At 47.6% G+C, this 21,586-nt stretch overlaps 1 protein-coding gene across 2 annotated transcripts in view; it reads left to right on the plus strand.

Annotated features, from left to right (window-relative positions):
* SIL1 (SIL1 nucleotide exchange factor) overlaps positions 1–21,586 on the plus strand; it is a 60,626-nt gene that overhangs the window by 30,986 nt on the left and 8,054 nt on the right. For both annotated transcript variants that reach the window (XM_083606608.1, XM_083606609.1), the window contains one exon: positions 14,142–14,238. In XM_083606608.1, coding sequence (XP_083462734.1) covers positions 14,142–14,238 — 97 coding nt within the window. The remainder of the gene's footprint in view (positions 1–14,141; positions 14,239–21,586) is intronic.

Consider the following 21,586-nt stretch of genomic DNA (forward strand, 5'->3'; position numbering starts at 1 on the left):
TACCAACGCAGAGAAGCGTTGCTTGAATAAGATTTCCAGAGAGGGCAAAGTCCTGTTGCAGGTCATATATGCACCTTTTGGGTTTATCCTTCTCAAAGCGAAGTACTGAACCACTTCAGCTTTAGAATGTCTCACGTCCACTAAGATTTTAAATTGCCATAGGACTCCTTTAGTTTATGGTGATGTAGCATGGATAGTAGAACGTGTTCCAGTTTGGTCTCTTTTTTCCCCTCTTTTATTGAAGAAGAACAGTGTGTGTGTGTGTTTGAATGATTTTATTTTTCGTTTTACAATAATCACACAAATACACATATACTAAAATACATCTAATTGATTCGACTTCCCTCCTCCCTCTCAGTGGTTTCTATTACATTCACCTTTACTACGGCATATCCCAATTAATTCTGTTTATTGATTACTCTTTAGACTACACACACACACACACACACACACACACAGAGGAAGTCTAAGGAGTAATCAGTAAACAGAATTAACACACACACACACATCACTGCTCGATTCATATTAATCCTGCTGATGAATTAAGTTGTTTGCAATAGTTTTTCAAATAGTCTATAAATTTTCCCCATTCTTTATTTAATGTTTTTCTTCTTCTTTTTCTTCTTGGTTTCTCATTCTTCCAGTAAAGGTAAAGGTAAAGGGACCCCTGGCCATTAGGTCCAGTCATGTCCGACTCTGGGGTTGTGGTGCTCATCTCGCTTTATTGGCCGAGGGAGCTGGCATACGGGTCATGTGGCCAGCATGACTAAGCCGCTTCTGGCGAACCAGAGCAGCGCACGGAAACGCCGTTTACCTTCCCACTGGAGCGGTACCTATTTATCTACTTGCACTTTGACGTGCTTTCGAACTGCTAGGTTGGCAGGAGCAGGGACTGAGCAATGGGAGCTCACCCCGTCGCGGGGATTCGAACCGCCAACCTTCTGATCGGCAAGTCCTAGGCTCTGTGGTTTAACCCACAGCACACCCGCGTCCCTTTCTTCCAGTAAGTTCTGCCTTTTCCGCATAGTCCATCTGTTTTGTCTGCCAGTCCTCCTTGGTAGGAACTGTTTCTCATTTCCTTCTCTGAGCACAGAACGGGATATTTTAATGCCGTCCTCATTGCAGAGTGGAGGGGATATATGAATTGAAAACATCTATTAAACCAGATCAGTAGCTGGGTTCCTATCGAGGGTATTTGGCAATCCAACATGGCAGTGATGAGGGATTGAAGATTGGCGTGATCGCTCTGTGGCATTATGGCAGTGGACAAATCTGTATTGTAGCTTTTGAATAATAATAATTTGAATAAATGTGTTTAGATGAATGAATGAATCACAAACGTGCCCACTGATACCAGTTGGTGGGAATAGATTGCTGTTGCTCCACACTGTAGTGGCACGTAAGCCATGGGTCAAAGTGTTTGTGAGTGTTGTTGACCTTCTACCTGAGCCCTTTAGGATCTGTTATTTATTAGCCACCGATAAGCTCCCATTTACTAAATATCATTGGTACTTGTGTGACTTCCTGTGGCATTACGTGTCTGAGAGGCTAGTCTGCATTCTATTGCAAGGTAATGCCGTCAAAGGCAATATTAAGACACTTCCTGTCCATTTTTTTCTTAAATTTCATTTGAAGCTTTTTGTTCCAGAATCCTCTGCTTTCGGCCTGGGACTTCATTAGCGCTTTTTATGGTATAAGGAAAATTTTCCGTGCTGCTGAAATTCTTTCGGCTACCAAACAACCTTCACACCTGCCAGAAATGCTTTTTTTTAAAAAAAAATCAATAGAGAAATTAAGTACTGGGCAGTGGAAAGAAACGCAAGCCTTATTGATTTACAGCGTACTCTTCTGCATAAATCTACTTGGAAATAAGTCCTGCTGAGTTCGGTGGGACTTATTACCAGGTAATTGCATGTATAGGGTTGCAGCCTTTGTGAACTGCCTAGAAAATGGCTGAAATTCGTGTTATGTACCCAAAGTAATGGCAAATGTAAGCCACATTGTGGGCTCTTCACTGTAGGGGACTGAATCCATGAAACTGTTTTCTGCTCCATTATTCAATCCATGTGAATTCATGGTTCTGGCCAGGGCAGGCCCAATACATTTTGGAACCTGGTGTTGACCCCAAAATGGTGTTCCCCCCTCTCTGCTAGGGAAGATCTACAGCAGGAACAAGGGTGGAGGGGAGAGAAGAAAGACTGACATTGGGATCTGCTGCCCCTGTGGATCTTAATGTTGTTTAGTCGTTTAGTCGTGTCCGACTCTTCGTGACCCCATGGACCAGAGCATGCCAGGCACTCCTGTCTTCCACTGCCTCCCGCAGTTTGGTCAATCTCATGCTGGTAGCTTCGAAAACACTGGCCAACCATCTCGTCCTCTGTCGTCCCCTTCTCCTTGTGCCCTCCATCTTTCCCAGCATCAGGGTCTTTTCCAGGGAGTCTTCTCTTCTCATGAGGTAGCCAAAGTATTGGAGCCTCAGCTTTAGGATCTGTCCTTCCAGTGAGCACGCAGGGCTGATTTCCTTCAGAATGGATAGGTTTGATCTTCTTGCAGTCCATGGGACTCTCAAGAGTCTCCTCCAGCACCATAATTCAAAAGCATCAATTCTTCGGCAATCAGACTTCTTTATAGTCCAGTGGATCTTAATAATAATAATAATAATAATAATAATAATAATAATAATAATAATAAATGTTATTTATACCCCGCCCTCCCCAGCCAAGACCGCGCACAGGGCAGCTAACAACCAATAATAAAAACAAGTTGATTAAAATACAATTTAAAAAACAAGATTAAAATACAACATTAAAACATTAGCATGCAGCCTCTTCACAGGAGGAGAAAGGAAAAAGAAAGAGGGGGAGGGAATCAAACGGATTCTAAGCCAAAGGCCAGGATCTTGCTGCCTGAGGGAATTGCCTCACCTTGCCTCAAGGTTGGGCCGGTCCCAGTTCTTGCTGTGTGGTTCAAGCACTGTTTTCCCCACAGCATCGATATTTGTCCATTTTTCCTTTGCCTCCCTCATAACGTGTTTGAATTGCAGCAACAGTAATAAGCCTCTGTAGAAGCCAAATAAGTCCAAATAATATTGACGTGGTTGTGTTTTTTAAAAAACTAGTGAAGGTTCTCTATCACGGCATGGATTTTTCTTTGAATGCCTGAATCCAGATTTCTAGAGGCTGTGTGTATTATTAAAACCGTGTTGTGCTTAGTGTGTGGTTATCATGAAAGAGAAACGCAGACAACCGGTGCCCTAAACAAGCGAATAAAAGCTGGTTATTATGCCGTTCTTCGGGGAGGAAGTTTGGGATGTGTCATGTAGCTTTGTTGTTCAAGACGCAGCACGTTGGCCGCGGTGGGAAAAGCCCACCCCTAGAGTGATCAGCTGAATGGCAGCAGCAGAGGTGACAACAGCAGCAGAACAAAGAAAATAACTTGGCTGTGCTTGAAACCGGTTTCTCTCTATCGCGGCACTTCTGGTGGCATCTTGCCTTGAAAGCAAACTTGCCGATGAACTTTAATTGGTCCATCTAGACCAGCATTGTGTTTTCTGTGGTGGACGGGGTCTCTCCCAATACCTTGGAGTCCAGGGGTCAGCAAACTTTTTCAGGAGGGGGCCAGTTCACTGTCCCTCAGACCTTGTGGGGGCCAGACTAAAAAAAAGAAAAATGAACGAATTTCTATGTCCCACAAATAACCCACAGATGCATTTTAAATAAAATCACACATTCTGCTCATGTAAACACACCAGGCAGTCCCCACAAATAATCCAGAGATGCATTTTACATAAAAACACACATTCTACTCATGTAAAAACACGCTGATTCCCAGACCATCCACGGGCCAGATTTAGAAGGCCATTGGGCCAGATCCGGCCCCCGGGCCTTAGTTTGCCTACCCATGCCTTGGACCAACAGGCCTTTGCTGGCTCTGTTGCCTGCAATGTTTTTAACTGGAGAAAAGATTTAAAATGGTCCCTTCTGCATGCTCTGTTCCTGAGTCGTGCCCCGTCGCTCGCCACACTTGTCTTGTGTCTTGTCAAAGCATTGTCTCGTTGGTTTCCAGGTACAGCCTCAACTGTTTCCATCACAGGAATTAGATCTGCGGTTTATAGCCCTCATACTATGCGAACGTTGAATCCCCTGGCTGGAATTGCCCCTTTTTAGTCGGGATATAAAGGGACGCGGGTGGCGCTGTGGGTTAAACCACAGAGCCTAGGACTTGCCGATCAGAGGGTCGGCGGTTCGAATCCCCGCGACGGGGTGAGCTCCTGTTGCTCGGTCCCTGCTCCTGCCAACCTAGCAGTTCGAAAGCACGTCAAGTGCAAGTAGATAAATAGGTACCGCTCCGGCGGGAAGGTAAACGGCATTTCCGTGCGCTGCTCTGCTTCACCAGAAGCGGCTTCGTCATGCTGGCCACATGACCCGGAAGCTGTACGCCGGCTCTCTCACCCAGTAAAGCGAGATGAGCGCCGCAACCCCAGAGTCAGCCACGACTGGACCTAATGGTCAGGGGTTCCTTTACCTTTACCTATTCGGGATCTGTAGCAAGGCGTTGCTTTCTTCATCTTCCTGGCTCTGCCATGAATTTGCAGGAGAAAAAGAGCCTCGCTGTGACTCATCTGTGTGGGAGTGAGCCTTTTTATGCACCCTAAAATTTAAAGAAAAGGTACTGGTTGTTTTCTTTAGCTATCCATAGAGTATTCCAATTCGTTTAGCCGCTTAACGGGTGCTTATTTTTCGTTACAATTTCTAGAAGAGTAGCTGTTTTTGTCAGTATATGAGAACATCGCAGCTGCAGATAGCCAGCTTGTGGACATCACAAGATGTGGCTAGCTGTGGGAAAGAAGATTCCCAGAAGTTCACAGGCTTCTCAGAGCTCTGTGAAGAGTGTAATTTGAGACCTTCCGTTTGCGTATGTACAGGAAGTTTGTCTTACTTGCTAGATGAAGTTTGAAGTGGTCGGACATGATTTCTGTAGTGCTGTAAAGTCAGAAATAAAAGGATGTAAATAGACGTTTCTGACTATCTCCTTTCCCTGCCAGGGAAGCAGGAGGGAGGGTGTGCATTTACTCACGCTGGGAAAATGTTGCCTATCAAAATCTCCCTGGTCTGTCCGGGAAGTCAGCCAGGGGAGGTTACCAGTAAACGAGCTCCAAGAGCAGTGAGAGGGGCCAGCCTCTCCGGAGGGGGGCTTATTTAATCCACAGTTTTCCGAAGCAAAAGCAGCAAGAAGCTTTGTGGCACCTTAAAGGTTTAACCAATTTACAGTGGTGCCCCGCAAGACGGATGCCTCGCAAGACGGAAAACTCGCTAGACGAAAGGGTTTTCCGTTTTTTGAGCTGCTTCGCAAGACGAATTTCCCTATGGGCTTGCTTCGCAAGACGAAAACGTCTTGCAAGTTTGTTTCCTTTTTCTTAACACCGTTAATACAGTTGCGACTTGACTTCGAGGAGCAACTCATAGAACGCAGTGTACATAGTAGCCTTTTTTGAGGTTTTTAAAGACTTTGGTGATTTTTGAAGCTTTTCCAAAACTTCTTTTGCAGGCATTTGGTAAGTTAAGCTTTTAAAACTTTTTTGGGGGGGTTTTGGATTTTGGGTTGGGGTGTTTGGAATTCAAGGACTTGGTGTTGGGGAGGGGTTTGCAAGAATCTGGAAGCTTGTGTGTTTTTTTCCTGCATTTTTATGATTTTTTGTGACCATTGGGGCACTCTGCTGTTTTTTAAAAAAATTTCTGGATTTGAATTTCTGTGTGCTGGGTGGCTGGGGGAACAGTTGGGGAGGGGTTTGCAAGAATCTGGAAGTTTGTTTTTCCCCCCTGCATTTTTATGATTTTCTGTGACCATTGGGCCACTCTGCTGTTTTTTAAAAAAAATTCTGGGTTTGAATTTTGAAATGCTCTTTACAGTATGTGTGACTTTAAAGAACACTTAATAAACTCTTGTTGCACCAAATTTGGCTTTGTTTGGACTTTTTTTGACCATAGGAACGCATTAATTGATTTTCAATGCATTCCTATGGGATTTCGTGCTTCGCAAGACGAAAAATTCGCTAGACGGAAAAATTCGCGGAACGAATTGATTTCGTCTTGCGAGGCACCACTGTATTATGGTATATGGGGCATTGCAGGCTGTACCTCTGGTGGGGAACACGTTGCCGTTTGCCCACCTTCGGTCCCCAACCTGCCCTCTGCTCTCACTTGTGGGTCCTTGAAGCTGTCAGTGTGCAGCAGCGGCCACGTCCCGGGAAACGGCTTTGACTGGCCAGCTAAACCAGGTGAGGATAGCTGACAGGTCTCAAATTCTCAATGAGTTAGGGACTTCCCCCGCATGCGAAGACGGGCTCTGGAGGATTGAGCGGAAGAGACCACTAGTCAAGAAGGCGGTTTCTGCACATGCTGTTGTGAGGAGAACCTGAGCCTACAGGGTTAAACAGCTCAGTGTATGTGGCCTGCCTTCTGTGGGGCGGAGAGATCCTGTAACACATTCGGGATCTGCATTTCTTTTTACATAGCTGTAAATAAAGGGAAGTGTGGGGCAGGTGGGGCTTGTCAAGCAGGAAAGGGAGCCTGTCAAGCAGGAAAGGTCCGGTCTATGGGCAATTGAAGTCCTGGCTGAGGATGTCAGGACCGGGGGCAAGATGGCGGGGTGGGAGCAGGAACGAGAGTCCAGAAGCCAGGGGTCCAAGGGTCAGGAAGCAAGGAGTCACAAAGTCAAGAGTCTGAGGGTCGAGAAGCAAGGAGTCACGAAGTCAAGGGTCCGAGGGTCGAGAAGCAAGGAGTCACGAAGTCAAGGGTCCGAGGGTCGAGAAGCAAGGAGTCACGAAGTCAAGAGTCCGAGGGTCGAGAAGCAATGAGTCACGAAGTCAAGGGTCGAGAAGCAAGGAGTCACGAAGTCAAGGGTCCGAGAGTAGAGAAGCAAGGAGTCATGAAGTTCAAGGGTCTGAGGGTCGAGCAGCAAAGAGTCACGAAGCCCAAGGCAGGAAGCATGTTGCTGTGGCAAAGAGCCGAAGGGATATGCTGACCTTATAGCCCTTCCCGGCTCTAGCCACCAGGTGCCGTGTGTTACCAAGCGGCCTCACCTGTGCGACCACGCCTTGCCTCTCCAGAACAAACTTAGGAAGGCCCCAGTCCTGCGAAGCCCTACTGGTCACAGGGCCCGGCTCCTGCACCACTCCTGACAGAGCCCATCTAGGAGAAGGAAAACTCTGACCCTAAACCTCCGCTGCCTTCAGCGATGTCTTCAGGAGAAGAAAAGGCTAAAGACCCTTCACACGTCTGGAGTGGAGTCCCTAAGTCCCTTCCATCCGACAAGTCCTGCAGCCAAGTTGGTGCCAAACGTCTTGGTCTGCTTTCCTTTGGATCACATCAGTGAGGCCGAGAGGGGGGTCTTCTCATCTGGACAGCCCAGGACCTCCATACCCACTGCCAGTGCTTTTTTTCTGGGGAGACGCAGGGGTACACATACCCCTAAACATTTTGTGAATCTAACGGGAGAAGAAACTGGTTGTTGTTGTTTTTTTTAAAATAGTTTCTTCTCTAGCATGGTGAATTGTTAGTTCCGTTGCTACCCCTGATGGCGGCTTCATTTCCTTTGCCGGCGTTTCCTGAGTCTCAGAGGGAAGCGGGCGTTTAATGTGTGAAGCAGTGTGGCATGTGGATGTGTGGTGTTTTACTGACGAAAGTTTTGTCTCATTGAGGGGCAGCATCTCAATATGAGTAATGCATGTTCTTCATACTTTTGTCAGTTTACTGTGTTTATTTCCCCTGATCTGAACTATAAAATGGTGATTTTCTTGAGTCAAAATGAGAGTACCTCTAAACATTTTTTAAAGAAAAAAAAGAGCACTGCACACTGCCCATGCTTGCGTCCTGGGGAGACCGCTTCGGTGCTGCTAAGGCACTTAGCTTGGTCTGGCCTGGTTTCTTTTCTCTTCTTACCCGCTCCCATTTGAGGCTGGCATGGAGTCATGTTTTAACGGGTCTCTTGTGAACCTTGGCCTTCTTCTCAGATAGTTCGGGCACCTCTCAGGTGGGCACTATTGCCATTCTAAGAGAAAGGTAGAAGGTAAAAATCCCTGTCATGGGGATTCGAGCCGCCAACCTTCCGATTGGCAAGCCCAAGAGTCTCGGTGGTTTAGACCACAGCGCCACCCGCGTCCCTATTCTAAGAGAACAAGGGAGGCGTTCATGGTGAGTTCTGGTATCTCTTTTGCTAGAAAAATTTGTTGTTGTTGTTTAGTCGTTTAGTCGTGTCTGACTCTTTGTGACCCCATGGACCAGAGCACGCAGGGCACTCCTGTCTTCCACTGCCTCCTGCAGATTGGTCAAACTCATGCTGGTAGCTTCAAGAACACTGTTCAACCATCTCGTCCTCTGTTGTCCCGTTCTCCTTCCCTCCATCTTTCCCAACATCAGGGTCTTTTCCAGGGAGTCTTCTCTTCTCATGAGGTGGCCAAAGTATTGGAGCCTCAGCTTCAGGATCTGTCCTTCCAGTGAGCACTCAGGGCTGAATTCCTTCAGAATGGATAGGTTTGATCTTTTTGCAGTCCATGGGACTCTCAAGAGTCCTCCTCCAGTACCAGAATTCAAAAGCATCAATTCATCGGCGATCAGTCTTCTTTATGGTCCAGCTGTCACTTCCATACATCACTACTGGGAAAACCATAGCTTTTACTATACGGACCTTTGTTGGCAAGGTGATGTCTCTGCTTTTTAATATGCTGTCTTGGTTTGTCATTGCTTTCCTCCCAAGAAGCAGGCGTCTTTTAATTTCATGACTGCTGTCACCTAGAAAAATAGCACTGTATATATGGGGGGGATTGCCATGCAGATGCTATATGAAATTACTTCCTGAACCTAGAAATGGTATTTGTCAGTTTCAATGCTGTGCCCTATTGTGACCTCCCTGTGATGGGTTGTCCGAAAGGTGGGTTTCCCCTGAAAAGGATTGCTTCTAATATGCATTCCCTTTGGACAAAGGCTTCCCTTCCCTCTTAGGAAACGTCGACTCCCCTGTGCACATCGACCGACTTCTCTGTGGTACAACTTTTAATTTGGCGCGGATCAGGAGGGAGGCAGCAGGATCCAACGCGAAAAACAGTGGGGGCTCCTGGCTTCCTTGACCATTTTTCATAGCCACTGCCACGTAAATAACAGCTGCTGCATGCGCAGCCTCCCCTCACCAATGCACTGAAGTGTAAAAACCATGGCAACAGTTGCCGGGGGCAGGCCTCCGTACCAGGAGAGAGTCATGCTCGGCGGAGAACAAAAAGAACTACTTTACAAACAGGCCGCATCACACCTTGCTGGGGGGGGGGGGAGCGTGGAGAAGGGAGAAGGCTCAAACCCATGCTGTGCTCAGCTGGCCGTCCTGCTACACTCTTAAGAGCCATAACCCTCCTCCGCCCCTCTACATTCGATCAAACACGCTCATTATTATCCCATTCACAAAACGATTCCGAGGCCGGAAAATGTCGGCAGTATTTCATTTCTAAAGCCCATTTGTAAAACTCGGGTAGAAATAAATGCAGGCGGGGTCTTGAAGGCTGGAGGGTTTCTGGGAAGGAGGCATAATCACTCAAAATGCGTGCTGAGATGGGGAGGAAGACCTGAGGTGAATGGCAGAGTAGGCCGCAGGCTCGCCGTTGTTGAGTTAGGGTGGCGGGTTTGCTGCAGCGGTAGGAGGGGGCGCCTAAAAGCGGCCATTGTTCAGGTTTGATGCTGAAGCCGGGAAGGCTGGGGCGTTGAGTTCCTTTATTCCAGTGTTTCCCAATCTAGAGTCTCCAGCTCTAGTTTGTGTGGCGAGTTCCACCCCCCAGGGGAAATAATGACACGTGACACAATTATTAAGGTTAATGGGCTAAATAAGGCCACAACTTTATTGGTTACAGGTGATGAGCAGTATTGGCTTAGGCATTGGTCCTAACCTATTACAGTGGTACCTCGGGTTACATACACTTCGGGTTACAGACGCTTCAGGTTACAGACTCCGCTAACCCTGAAATAATACCTCGGGATAAGAACTTTGCTTCAGGATGAGAACAGAAATTGTGCTCCGGCAGCGTGGCGGAAGCGGGAGGCCCTATTAGCTAAAGTGGTGCTACAGGTTAAGAACAGTTTCAGGTTAAGAACGGACCTCCGGAATGAATTAAGTACTTAACCCGAGGTACCACTGTATATTCGACTTCAGCCCATCCGCTTGAAGTCCGGGAAGGGTTAACCACCAGTAGGGGGAGTCCTGCTGATGCACATCAACTAGGAACTCCCCCGGAGTCACCGATAGGGGGCGTGCCATAGGGCCTCACCTCCATAGGCTTCAGACAGGGACACCCGCCCCCCCGGAATCCTTTATCGGACTACCCTTCAATATGCGGGGCAGGTGATGCCGCTTCCTCCCCTCTTCCATCTACAGAACAATCCCAATGCCGAACCACCAATACCAAGAAAGTTGTGACGATTTGGTAGGCAAAAACCAAGTGGCTGGTGCCAATTTGCCAAGTGGAAAAATTCCTACCACGCCCCTCAACGGCAACCAACCAAGGTCCATAGCAAGGTCAAGGAACGGAAACCTTATAGGGCGGGAGGGTGGGAAAAGCTGGCAGGCGGCAAAGAGGGAGATCCCCGGCCACGCCCTGCTTTAAATAAGGCAAGCCACACCCCCAGAGCCAGCCGATTGGCTGGCCAGGAGGTGATGCGGCCGGGAATCCCCCCAATGGTGAAGGTTGGGTTCCAGTCGCCGCACGCATGGTGGGGCTGTGAAGCCCGCAACTCCACCTTCTCCGAAGGGCAGAAGTAGCTTTGGACTACAACTCTCATCATCCCTCGCTGGCACGACCAGTAGTGAGGGATGATGGGGATTGTAGTGCCACTAGCAGTATTCTGTGCATGTTTCCAACTTTTTAATAGACAACAGAGCAGGACTGGGGAACCCTCTCCTGTGCTGGACCAGCTCTTAAGAAAAATCGAAACTTTGGTCAAACTCATGCTGGTAGCTTCGAGAACAGTGTCCAACCATCTCGTCCTCTGTCATCCCCTTCTCCTTGTGCCCTCCATCTTTCCCAACATCAGGGTCTTTTCCAGGGAGTCTTCTCTTCTCATGAGGTGGCCAAAGTATTGGAGTCTCAGCTTCAGGATCTGTCCTTCCAGTGAGCACTCAGGGCTGATTTCCTTCAGAATGGAGAGGTCTGATCTTCTTGCAGTCCATGGGACTCTCAAGAGTCTCCTCCAGCACCAGAATTCAAAAGCATCAATTCTTCGACGATCAGCCTTCTTTATGGTCCAGCTCTCACTTCCAAATACATCACTGCTGGGAAAACCATAGCTTTTACTATACGGACCTTTGTTGGTGATGTCTCTGTTTTTTAAGATGCATTTAGCTCCGTGGAATAAAGGCGAAGTCTGAAAGTCGTGTGATAGGGAAGAATTGCAGTGCCAACTGATCTCCAGAGAATTCAGCCCATTTTTTCCTCTCTCAGTCCTCGAGGGAAACGGCATATGACTGGGTGCACCTTGACTTTTGTGGAGGAAGCACCTATTCTCTCTGAGCTGAAAGACTGATCCGAGAATAAGATTATGCAGCTCCGGATAATAAGTGTTTAAATAAATCGTCAAGTTAATCGAAACAGAAGAGCCAAGGAGAGGTGGAAAATGAGCTTGAATTAAAAATATTAAGGAACAGATGTGACATTTAAGTGAGCAGATTAATGGAATAATCTGTAAAAATGAAACTCTGGGGTGGGGTGGGGAGATTCCCTTGCTGATGCAGCAATCTGTGGCGGAGTGTTTTATGAACAAGTTGCTGTGACACTTAAAGCCTCAGCCCAAATGCCTCATGTGCCCCTTACAGCCTCCATCTCATTTCCACTGGTTCAAGTTACGCTAGTCATATTTCACTTCCAATTGCATTGCTCGATTATACAGTGGTTTTCCAGCATCCGTCTGCCGCTTGCGGTCCTGAAATGTTTCTCACGTCACAGTATTAAACTCATGCAGTAGCTGGCACTTCTTGCTTACATTAAAAGGCTTGTTTCCTTCCCGCTGCCATTTTTTCAGATGCCTCTTTCTGCCAAAGCCTTTCGCCTCGATAAGAACTGGAAATGTTCATTGCAGTTCACTGCAAGCCCAAAGGTGCATAACCGTTATTTCATATTCAACAAGGTCCTTGCTGGCAATGGAAGTTTACATAAACCCTACAAGAAACACTACTAAAAGCAGGGGTCGGCAACCTTTTTCAGCCATGGGCCGGTCCACCGTCCCTCAGGCCATGTGGGGGGCAGGACTATATTTTGAAAAAAATAATAATGAACGAATTCCTATGCCCCCACAAATCACCCAGAGGTGCATTTTAAAATAAAAGCACACATTCTACTCATGTAAAAACACCAGGCAGGACCCACAAATAACCCAGAGATGCATTTGAATTAAAAGGACACATTCTACTCATGTAAAAACATGCTGATTCCCGGACTGTCTGTGTGCCGGATTTAGAAGGTGATTGGGCCACATCCGGCCCACAGACCTTAGGTTGCCTGTTGTGATTGTTTACTTGTTTAGTCGTGTCCGACTCTTCGTGACCCCATGGATCAGAGCACACCAGTCACTCCTGTCTTCCATGGCCTTCCGCAGTTTGGTCAAACTCATGCTGGTAGCTTTGAGAACACTGTCGTCCCCTTCTCCTTGTGCCCTCCATCTTTCCCAACATCAGGGTCTTTTCCAGGCAGTCTTCTCTTCTCAGGAGGTAGCCAAAGTATTGGAGCCTCAGCTTCAGGATCTGTCCTTCCAGTGAGCACTCAGGGCTGATTTTCTTCAGAAAGGAGAGGTTTGATCTTCTTGCAGTCCATGGGACTCTCAAGAGTCTCCTCCAGCACCATAATTCAAAAGCATCAATTCTTCGGCGATCAGCCTTCTTTATGGTCCAGCTCTCACTTCCAAATACATCACTACTGGGAAAACCATAGCTTTTACTATACGGACCTTTGTTGGTGATGTCTCTGCTTTTTAAGATGCATTTAGCTCCGTGGAATAAAGGCGAAGTCTGAAAGTTATGGCTTCTGGGATAGCTGCGCAGCCTGCATTCGCTCCATAAGATGCACACACATTTCCCCTTACTTTTTAGGAGGGAAAAAGTGAGTCTTATAGAGCAAAAAAGACGGTAACCTCGCAAAGTCTGGATGCTCCACTTTGAGTGTCCCCGTGTGAACGGAGGACGTGGTTTTGTATTCCCGGCGCACAAGATGTTGCAGAAGTTCCATGTGGCGGCATTGCAAGCTCACATGCTCAGGACTTGCGAGTTTCCAAATGGACACGCCCTTTATCCCGTGAAACGATTTGGATGGGAAAAGGGGAGGAAGCCTCAAGACTGTCGTGCTCCTCCTCCAGCCTTTTGCAGATGTTACACATCCTCACTTGTGACTACGGAGGTGTGAACCAGAGGCACCCTTTTGGTCTTTAGCCATTCTGTCCAGGAGTGAGACGCAAGAACGTCTTTCTTGCACTGTAATGCTAAGACGACCACATTGTCTGATGAAATCCTATTAAGGCAAGACGATCCCTTCGCTATTGAGCATGCAACAGCTGGCAAGTAACGTCGTTGTTTTCGTTTGGGGGGGGTTCCTGTTTATTTCTGCAGACGTGTGTATTTCACACAGGTAAATACCGCATTTTTCGCCGGACCATAAGACGCACCTCGTTTTTGGAGGAGGAAAACAAGAAAAAAAATATTCTGAATCTCAGAAGCCAGAACAACAAGAGGGATCGCTGCACAGTGAAAGCAGCAATCCCTCTTGCTGTTCTGGCTTCTGGGATAGCTGCGCAGCCTGCAGTTGCTCCATAAGACGCACACACATTTCCCCTTACTTTTTAGGAGGGAAAAAGTGAGTCTTATAGAGCAAAAAATACGGTATATACTCCGTGTGAGAAATGAACTAGAGCTGCTTGCATTTTCAGTCAGCAGGTGGCGCCTTGCGAGGCAAAATAAACATGGACGCTTTCGACTGATAGCAATAGGACTCAAGGGCTTCGTTTAAAACCTTGCAGTATCTTTCTCAGATTAACCTGCCCTGCAATTGTCTTTTGTAGAAGTCGGATTGCAGCAAAATTTACAGTATCTCTGAATCTAATGAGTTCCATTTCTCTTCCCAGCAACCCCAAAATACAAGTCGCTGCGATTGAGGGAGGCGCTTTGCAAAAACTGCTGGTGATTTTGGCCACAGATCAGCCCCTGGCTGTGAAGAAAAAGGTAAGGGGAGAGCAATATGTGCTTGGCTGTCTTTCAGGAGCAGCTTGGATAATTGCATTTTGTACGAGAACGCCTGTAGACCTCTGTAGGTGGACGTACGTAGACCTAAGGCTAGGTTGTGTTTCGGCTGTGCAAACAGATCAGGCCAGTGCACTGAACAAGAGTCACCCCTCAAATTAAAAATGGTTGCATCCCTTCACTGGACAGCTAAGTTTAGCTCCTTAGGCTGCAATCTTCCTCCTCCAGTAGCCAGACCTAGTCATTTCCAGACTTGATAATCTCATTTAATTTGAGAGGGCCGGTTATCTGACGTGCTTTTGCACAGCTATAGTATCAGACCACTTAGAGAGGCAACTGTCCCAGTGGTTCCCAGTATATGTTAGATTGAAAATGACACTACGGAGAGAAAATACTATATTATATATATTCTCGTGCCGAATTAGTTCATTGTTGGGTGCTTGTAGAAGATAGCTTTTGCAGGACTATTTGCAACCTTATCAGGATTGCAAATTTACTCAGGAAGTTGGTTATCCTCTGCCGCCTTTTGTACATCACATGTGTCGGTCCGAGCACATTTTTCTCCTTGTGGGGTCTGAAAAAAATGTCGTTCCTATTCCTCCGTGAACTAAATTCTCAGTCAGCTACAATCTAAAGAATGCCCCAGAGCTCCAATGCTGTATTTTGAAATAAAATTAGCTTTGAGAGAGCAGGAAACAGTGAGATGGGAGTATGTGTGGCCTAGAGATATATTAGAGGCCACATTAACACACTTCCCCCTTCCCCATACTTTTTGTTGGGTTCTTCTCTGTCTGTAATCTTAATAGGAACCCAAGATAAGGAAAAGCAAGTATATCTAGGTTCCACCTCCAATTGGCAAAACTGGGCACCTGATCAGTTCAAATAAATTTTGACGGCGATCACAGGGTTCAAACATGTACCCTCTGAACGTAGCTCAGTTGGTTAGAACGTGGTGCTGATGATGCCAAGGCTGCGGGTTTGATCCTGGTATGGGAACAGCTGCATATTCCTGCAATTGCAGGGGGTTGGACTAGAGACGAAGAAGAAGAAGAAGAGTTTGGATTTGATATCCCGCTTTATCACTACCCAAAGGAGTCTCAAAGCGGCTAACATTCTCCTTTCCCTTCCTCCCCCCGCAACAAACACTCTGTGAGGTGAATGGGGCTGAGAGACTTCAGAGAAGTGTGACTGGCCCAAGGTCACCCAGCAGCTGCATGTGGAGGAGCGGGGAAGCGAACCCGGTTCACCAGATTACGAGTCTGCCACTCTTAACCACTACACCACACTGGCCCTCGGGGTCTCTTCCAACTCTACAATTTGGTGAAAGTCCAACATTTCATAAGAATGTAGGAAGGGCACGCTGCCTCTGTTAACTGGAGTCAATATATAGCCATAATGTGCAAGGGTCTTTATGTACAGTGGTACCTCGGGTTAAGAACTTAATTTCTTCCGGAGGTCCGTTCTTAACCTGAAACTGTTCTTAACCTGAAGCACCACTTTAGCTAATGGGGCCTCCTGCTGCCGCCACGCCGCCAGAGCACGATTTCTGTTCTCATCCTGAAGCAAAGTTCTTAACCTGAGGTACTATTTCTGGGTTCGCAGAGTCTGTAACCTGAAGCGTATGTAACCCAAGGTACCACTGTATTCCAGTTGTCCTTAGTTCTTACGTTGTGCTAATTGAATTTATTCTCTGCTGGAATAACAACAACAACAATAATAATTCGAGCATGCCTATTCTCTGGGAATTACAAAGAAAGCGCAATTGCATGCTCTTTCCTGGGTTACGTTGCCATTTGCTAGGATTGGCTTTTTCTGATTGCATCCGCAGCACCGAGGCCCTTTTGAAAGGCAAGGCGCTCTCATTGCGTGGTCTGTTTTCTAGAGCGCTGCGGGGCAGATTGCCCTGCACGGTACAGACTTTCAGGAAGGAAACGTAACTCACCCCACTGGCAGGCTTGAATTTCGGAGGCTAACGAACATCGGAGTGGACATTCAGGGGATGAGATAATTGCTTCATGCAGTTCAGTAATCCGCCTCCAGCAGTGACCGATATCGGATGCTTTTGTAAGGGGCAAGGCCTGATAACGCCCCCAGCTAAATGTTCAGGACTGATGGGCCCGAGAGGGTTGGTGCTTTGCTGCTTCTTCAGCGATCAATTTACTCCCTGGTGCATGAGATCCAGTTACCCTTATCTTATCAAGCAGAGTTACCGCTGTTGATGCCAGCCACAAATGTTTCCTCATAAACCTCTGAGCCTCTGCATTCAGAGACCCTTTTGCAACGGCAGAGTAAATAGGTAGCACCTTGTATTAATTCGCGAGGCTCTACTGTATTCAGGGCTGCGCTGCCAAGAATGTGACAAAGGCTGCCCTGGGATAGGTCTCCCTTCTCCCCGTGTTTAGAACCCCCAGTTTCTCTGGATGTGTGCTCGCCACAGGGAAACAGGAAAAGGTGCAAGAGACTGATGGATAGGTTCATGTAACAGCGAAATGCTTCCCGAGGGAGAATCCCTTACTGGATGCAGACCCTTATATAAAGCTGCACTTGCAGAAATATATTTACGGCATGTTCCTGAAAGCTACACTGAGCGTACAGTGGTGCCTCGCAAGACGAAATTAATTCGTTCCGCAAGTTTTTTCTTCTTGCGAGTTTTTCGTCTTGCGAAGCACGGCTTCCCATAGGAATGCATTGAAAATCAATTAATGCGTTCCTATGGAGACCGCTTGCCAGGCTGGCGGTGCGGAGAAGGGCTTTTCTCCCCACCGCAAGCCTTCAGGACAGGTACGGGAACAGAGGGGAAGGCGCGCAGCGCTTCTCCTCTGTTCCCGGGGCTTGCGGTGGGAGGAGGGTTTTTCCCCCCCACCGCCAACATTCAGAACAGCATTCTGAATGTTGGCGGTGGGAAGGAAAACCCTCCTCCCACCGCAAGTCTTCAGGACAGCCATCCGAAGGCTGGCGCGGAGAGAAGGTCTCTCCACCCCACCGCCAGCCTTCGGAGGAGGTCCGAGGACAGTGGGGAAGACGCGCTGCGCTTCTCCGCTGTCCTGGAGATTTCCCTATGGGCTTTCGTCTTGCGAAGGAAGCCCATAGGGAAATTCGTCTTGCGAAGCGCATCGAAAAACAGAAAACCCTTTCGTCTAGCGGGTTTTTCGTCTTGCGAGGCGTTCGTCTTACGGGGCACCACTGTATTGTTAATCTTACAAAGTGTTCTAACCATCTCCTAGAGGGAAGGGAGGCAGAGAGTGGAGAACATCCTCGTTCAGTCCACCAAAGTTACTTTATTGCAGTCTATTGTCCTTTTTTTTGTTTTCTTTTTAATGTGTGTGTCCATCTCAAGTGTTTGCAGCATCCACATAGTGGGGGGGGGGTGTTTGTGTTTGGAATTTCTTCTTCTTCTTCTTCTTCTTCTTCTTCTTCTTCTTCTTCTTCTCCATTTTACTGCACTAGAAGGCTTGTTCTGCAAATTGCTTCGAGAACCAATGTGCTACAGTGGTTGGAGTGTCGGACTAAGACCCCTGGAGACCAGGGTTCAAATCCCCACTCAGCCATGAAACTCACTGGGTGACTTTGTTTTTTGTTTTTTTTTTAGAAGATATTTATTAAGATTTTCCATTTTATACAAACCAAGAAAAAAAAGGAAAAAAATTAAAAAGAAAAAATATTAAAAACACATAAATTTCATATTTTATTTTTCAATAACATATTTCCCTGACCTCCTCATACCTCCCCTTCTTGTATTCCAGTTCAAATTGTTCATCCAGCAAATCCTTATCTCATAGCATTACAGCTAAAAGCCTTATTTTCTATCCATCTTCTTAAATTATTGTAACTTATACTCACTGGGTGACTTTGGGCCAGTCACTGCCTCTCAGACTAATCTGCCTCACGTGGTTGTTGTGGGGATTAAATGAAGAAGCGAAGAACCTTCTGTGGCGATCACACAGGGTCCCCGGACGTTTGACGGTCTATTGATCCCTGTGCCACCACTGTGCTCGCTTCCCCGCTGCCATCAACCCGTTACTCTCGGGTAAAACACTGAGTCCAGACAGTTGTTAAAATTGAACCAAATAAACAAGTTTATTTTATAAGCATTAACAAGTTTATGGTTTCTCAGATAATAATCCTGTCATTTTCTTAACTTTAGTTTCTTTACCAGCCTATACCTTCCTAATACCTTCTGATTGATTATCTCAACTGTTTGACTGACTGCTCTTAACAGATTCTCTCCCTCTCTCACACCAGACTAGCCCAGCCCACAGACTTATCCTCTCTGTCCCTTCTCTAACTCCAGACTGACTTCTCAACAACTCTAACTCCTAACTTCTCCCCTTGGGTTCCCGTCAGTTAGTCATTTTACAATTAGTTAACCCTTTCCTTATGAACCCAGTATGATGTCACACACCTAGGAGGGCAAACGCCACACCATGTAATGCCAGCTTGAGCTCCTTGGAGAAAAGGGAGGGGGGATAGAAATGCAACAAGACAAATAAAGATAAATATTCACACCATGCTCGCTGCTGACTGGTTCTCCCAAGTTGCAAAGTACAGTGGTACCTCGGGTTACAGACGCTTCAGGTTACAGATGCTTCAGGTTACAGACTCCGCTAACCCAGAAATAGTACCTCGGGTTAAGAACTTTGCTTCAGGATGAGAACAGAAATCGTGCAGCGGCAGCGCAGCGGCAGCGGGAGGCCCCATTAGCTAAAGTGGTGCTTCAGGTTAAGAACAGTTTCAGGTTAAGAACGGACCTCCAGAACGAATTAAGTTCTTAACCCGAGGTACCACTGTGCTTGCTCAACACCTCTTGTGATGGTTTGACCCCTGAGAGCCAGTGTGGTGTAGTGGTTAAGAGCGGTAGACTCGTAATCTGGTGAACCGGGTTCGCTTCCCAACTCCTCCACATGCAGCTGCTGGGTGACCTGGGGCCAGTCACACTTCTCTGAAGTCTCTCAGCCCCACTCACCTCACAGAGTGTTGTGGGGGAGGAAGGGAAAGGAGATTGTTAGCCGCTTTGAGACTCCTTCGGGTAGTGATAAAGTGGGATATCAAATCCAAACTCCTCTCCCCCTCCTCCTCCTCCTTCTCCTCCTTCTTCTCTATGCCCCCCTAAAGAAGCTACATAGGAAGGCTCATTAATAAGCCGTAGCTCACATCCTACCGCAAGCTTGCCTTGGAGACAGGCTGCTGTAAAAGGATTGGCTCTAATCCTTGCTGGGTCCTGAGGAGGTATGGGGATTTTAACCCTGAGGACTGCAGGCCAGCCCAATTAACCTATCCAGGTGTCTCAAGCCCCTTGGCACACGCCAAGATCCTGCAGAGTATTTCTGTGTCGATGCTTTGGACTGTCTCCATTGCAGGCAAGCAGCCCTGGTAAAGGGTCTCCTGAGTGTCTGTGACTGTGTCCTTCCTTGCCCCAACACACACACGCGCACACACAGCAGCTGGAGAAAATAGCAAGAGGTGGTTGACACGTGACTTTGTGGGAAAACAGCGCTGAAGAATTGCAAAAGGGAGAGGGGAATCACTAGTAAGGGCCACAAGGGCGAGACGTGTCCGGGAAGGGAGGCTATTGTAAGATGTCTCGCTAGGGAGTCAGATTTGTAGGTCTTCCGTGAGGTATAGGTTCTCCAGCAAAACCAAATACAGTGGTACCTCGGGTTACATACTCTTCAGGTTACATACACTTCAGGTTACAAACTCCGCTAACCCAGAAATAAGGACTTTGCTTCAGGATGAGAACAGAAATCGTGCTCCGGCAGCGCGGCGGCAGCAGGAGGCCCCATTAGCTAAAGTGGTGCTTCAGGTTAAGAACAATTTCAGGTTAAGAACGGACCTCCAGAACGAAGTAAGTACTTAACCCGAGGTACCACTGTAATAAAAAAAAGGGCTGCTAGCGACTGTGTGTAGTCTGCAAAGGGGCACTCCTTTTTATGAGGCAGCAGTTTGGGTGAGGAACTGGCAGACCTGATGCTACCTGCCCCACTCCACACAGGATTTCTTCCTATCCCTGCTCTGAACGAAAGGAAGATTGGATCAGCACTTGCCGGCACTGTGCTTTGCATTCGCCTTTAACCCAGAGTGCTTACACCCCTCAAAATTCCGGTACAGCGAGAACATGATTGAGATTTACCGTATTTTTCGCCCTATAGGACGCACTTTTCCCCCTCCAAAAATGAAGGGGAAATGTGTGTGTGTCCTATGGGGCGAATGCAGGCTTTCGCTGAAGCCTGGAGAGCGAGAGGGGTCGGTGCGCACCGACCCCTCTCGCTCTCCAGGCTTCAGGAAGCTGTCCGCAAGCCGTGGGAGAGCTGCCTGCACCCCGAAGCTCTCCCACCTCTTGCGGAGACCTGCTTTGGAGGCTGGCAATGGGGAGAAGCGCACTTCTCCCCATCGCCAGCCCCGCTAGCTCGGGGGACAGCGAGGAGGCGGAGCGCCACCATCCCGCTATTCCCCGACCTGGTTTGGAGGCTGGCGGTGGGGAAAGCAGCGCTTCTTCCCCCCCCCCACAAGCTCGGGGGACAGCGGGGAGGCGGAGCGCGCCTTCCCGCTGTTCCCCGATCTGGTTCTTCCAGTCCCGCACCTGGGGGGGGGGAAATAATTTTTTTTTCCTTTATTCCCCCCCAAAAAAACTAGGTGCGTCCTATGGGGCAAAAAATACGGTACTTCCCACTGATTTGCGGTGCAATGGGAATTAAAACATCGCAGCCTGGCTTTGCTGCAGTCTAGATAAAGAAGAGGAGGAGGAAGAAGGAGAAGGAGAAGAAAAATCCACTAAATTGCTGGAGAGAAAGTAATAGAGGCAGAAGCTGAACTGGAGGGGACAGGACTCTCCGTGCTCATTTCTTCCTAGAAAGAGCATGGGAAGACGTTCAACATTGGCTGCCGAGGGCAAGCCGGGAGCTCTGATTTTCTGGGACTCTAACCAGAGGGCACCATCTTCCACGTTTTATAATACATGCGGAAGAGCCAAAGGAGTTCCACAGTCCTCTGGTTGTATGCGGTTTCCATCAGAAATGTCACCCTGAAATTGTGTCTAAATAAAATTCTATCCAGAGAGCTTTATTGGGATCTCTCCTATGGCTGCTAATTGAAACATGTGGAAAGGCTCTGTGTCTCTCCAGCCAGCCCCAGCCTCGTGATACGTAGCTCAGAACGCCTAAAGTTCTTCCATCTGATCAAAGTCCCTTCCTTCCACTTGGCTTCTTCTAGCTTTTAAAAGTGCCCCCCTTTTTATGTAGCTTCATAAAAATGGGAAGAGGCAGAACTTTTATTCTACTACTACAACTACTACTAGTACAGTGGTACCTCAGGTTACAGATGCTTCAGGTTA

This window comes from Podarcis filfolensis (assembly GCF_964270895.1).
Source record: "Podarcis filfolensis genome assembly, chromosome: 3".
NCBI lineage: Eukaryota > Metazoa > Chordata > Lepidosauria > Squamata > Lacertidae > Podarcis > Podarcis filfolensis.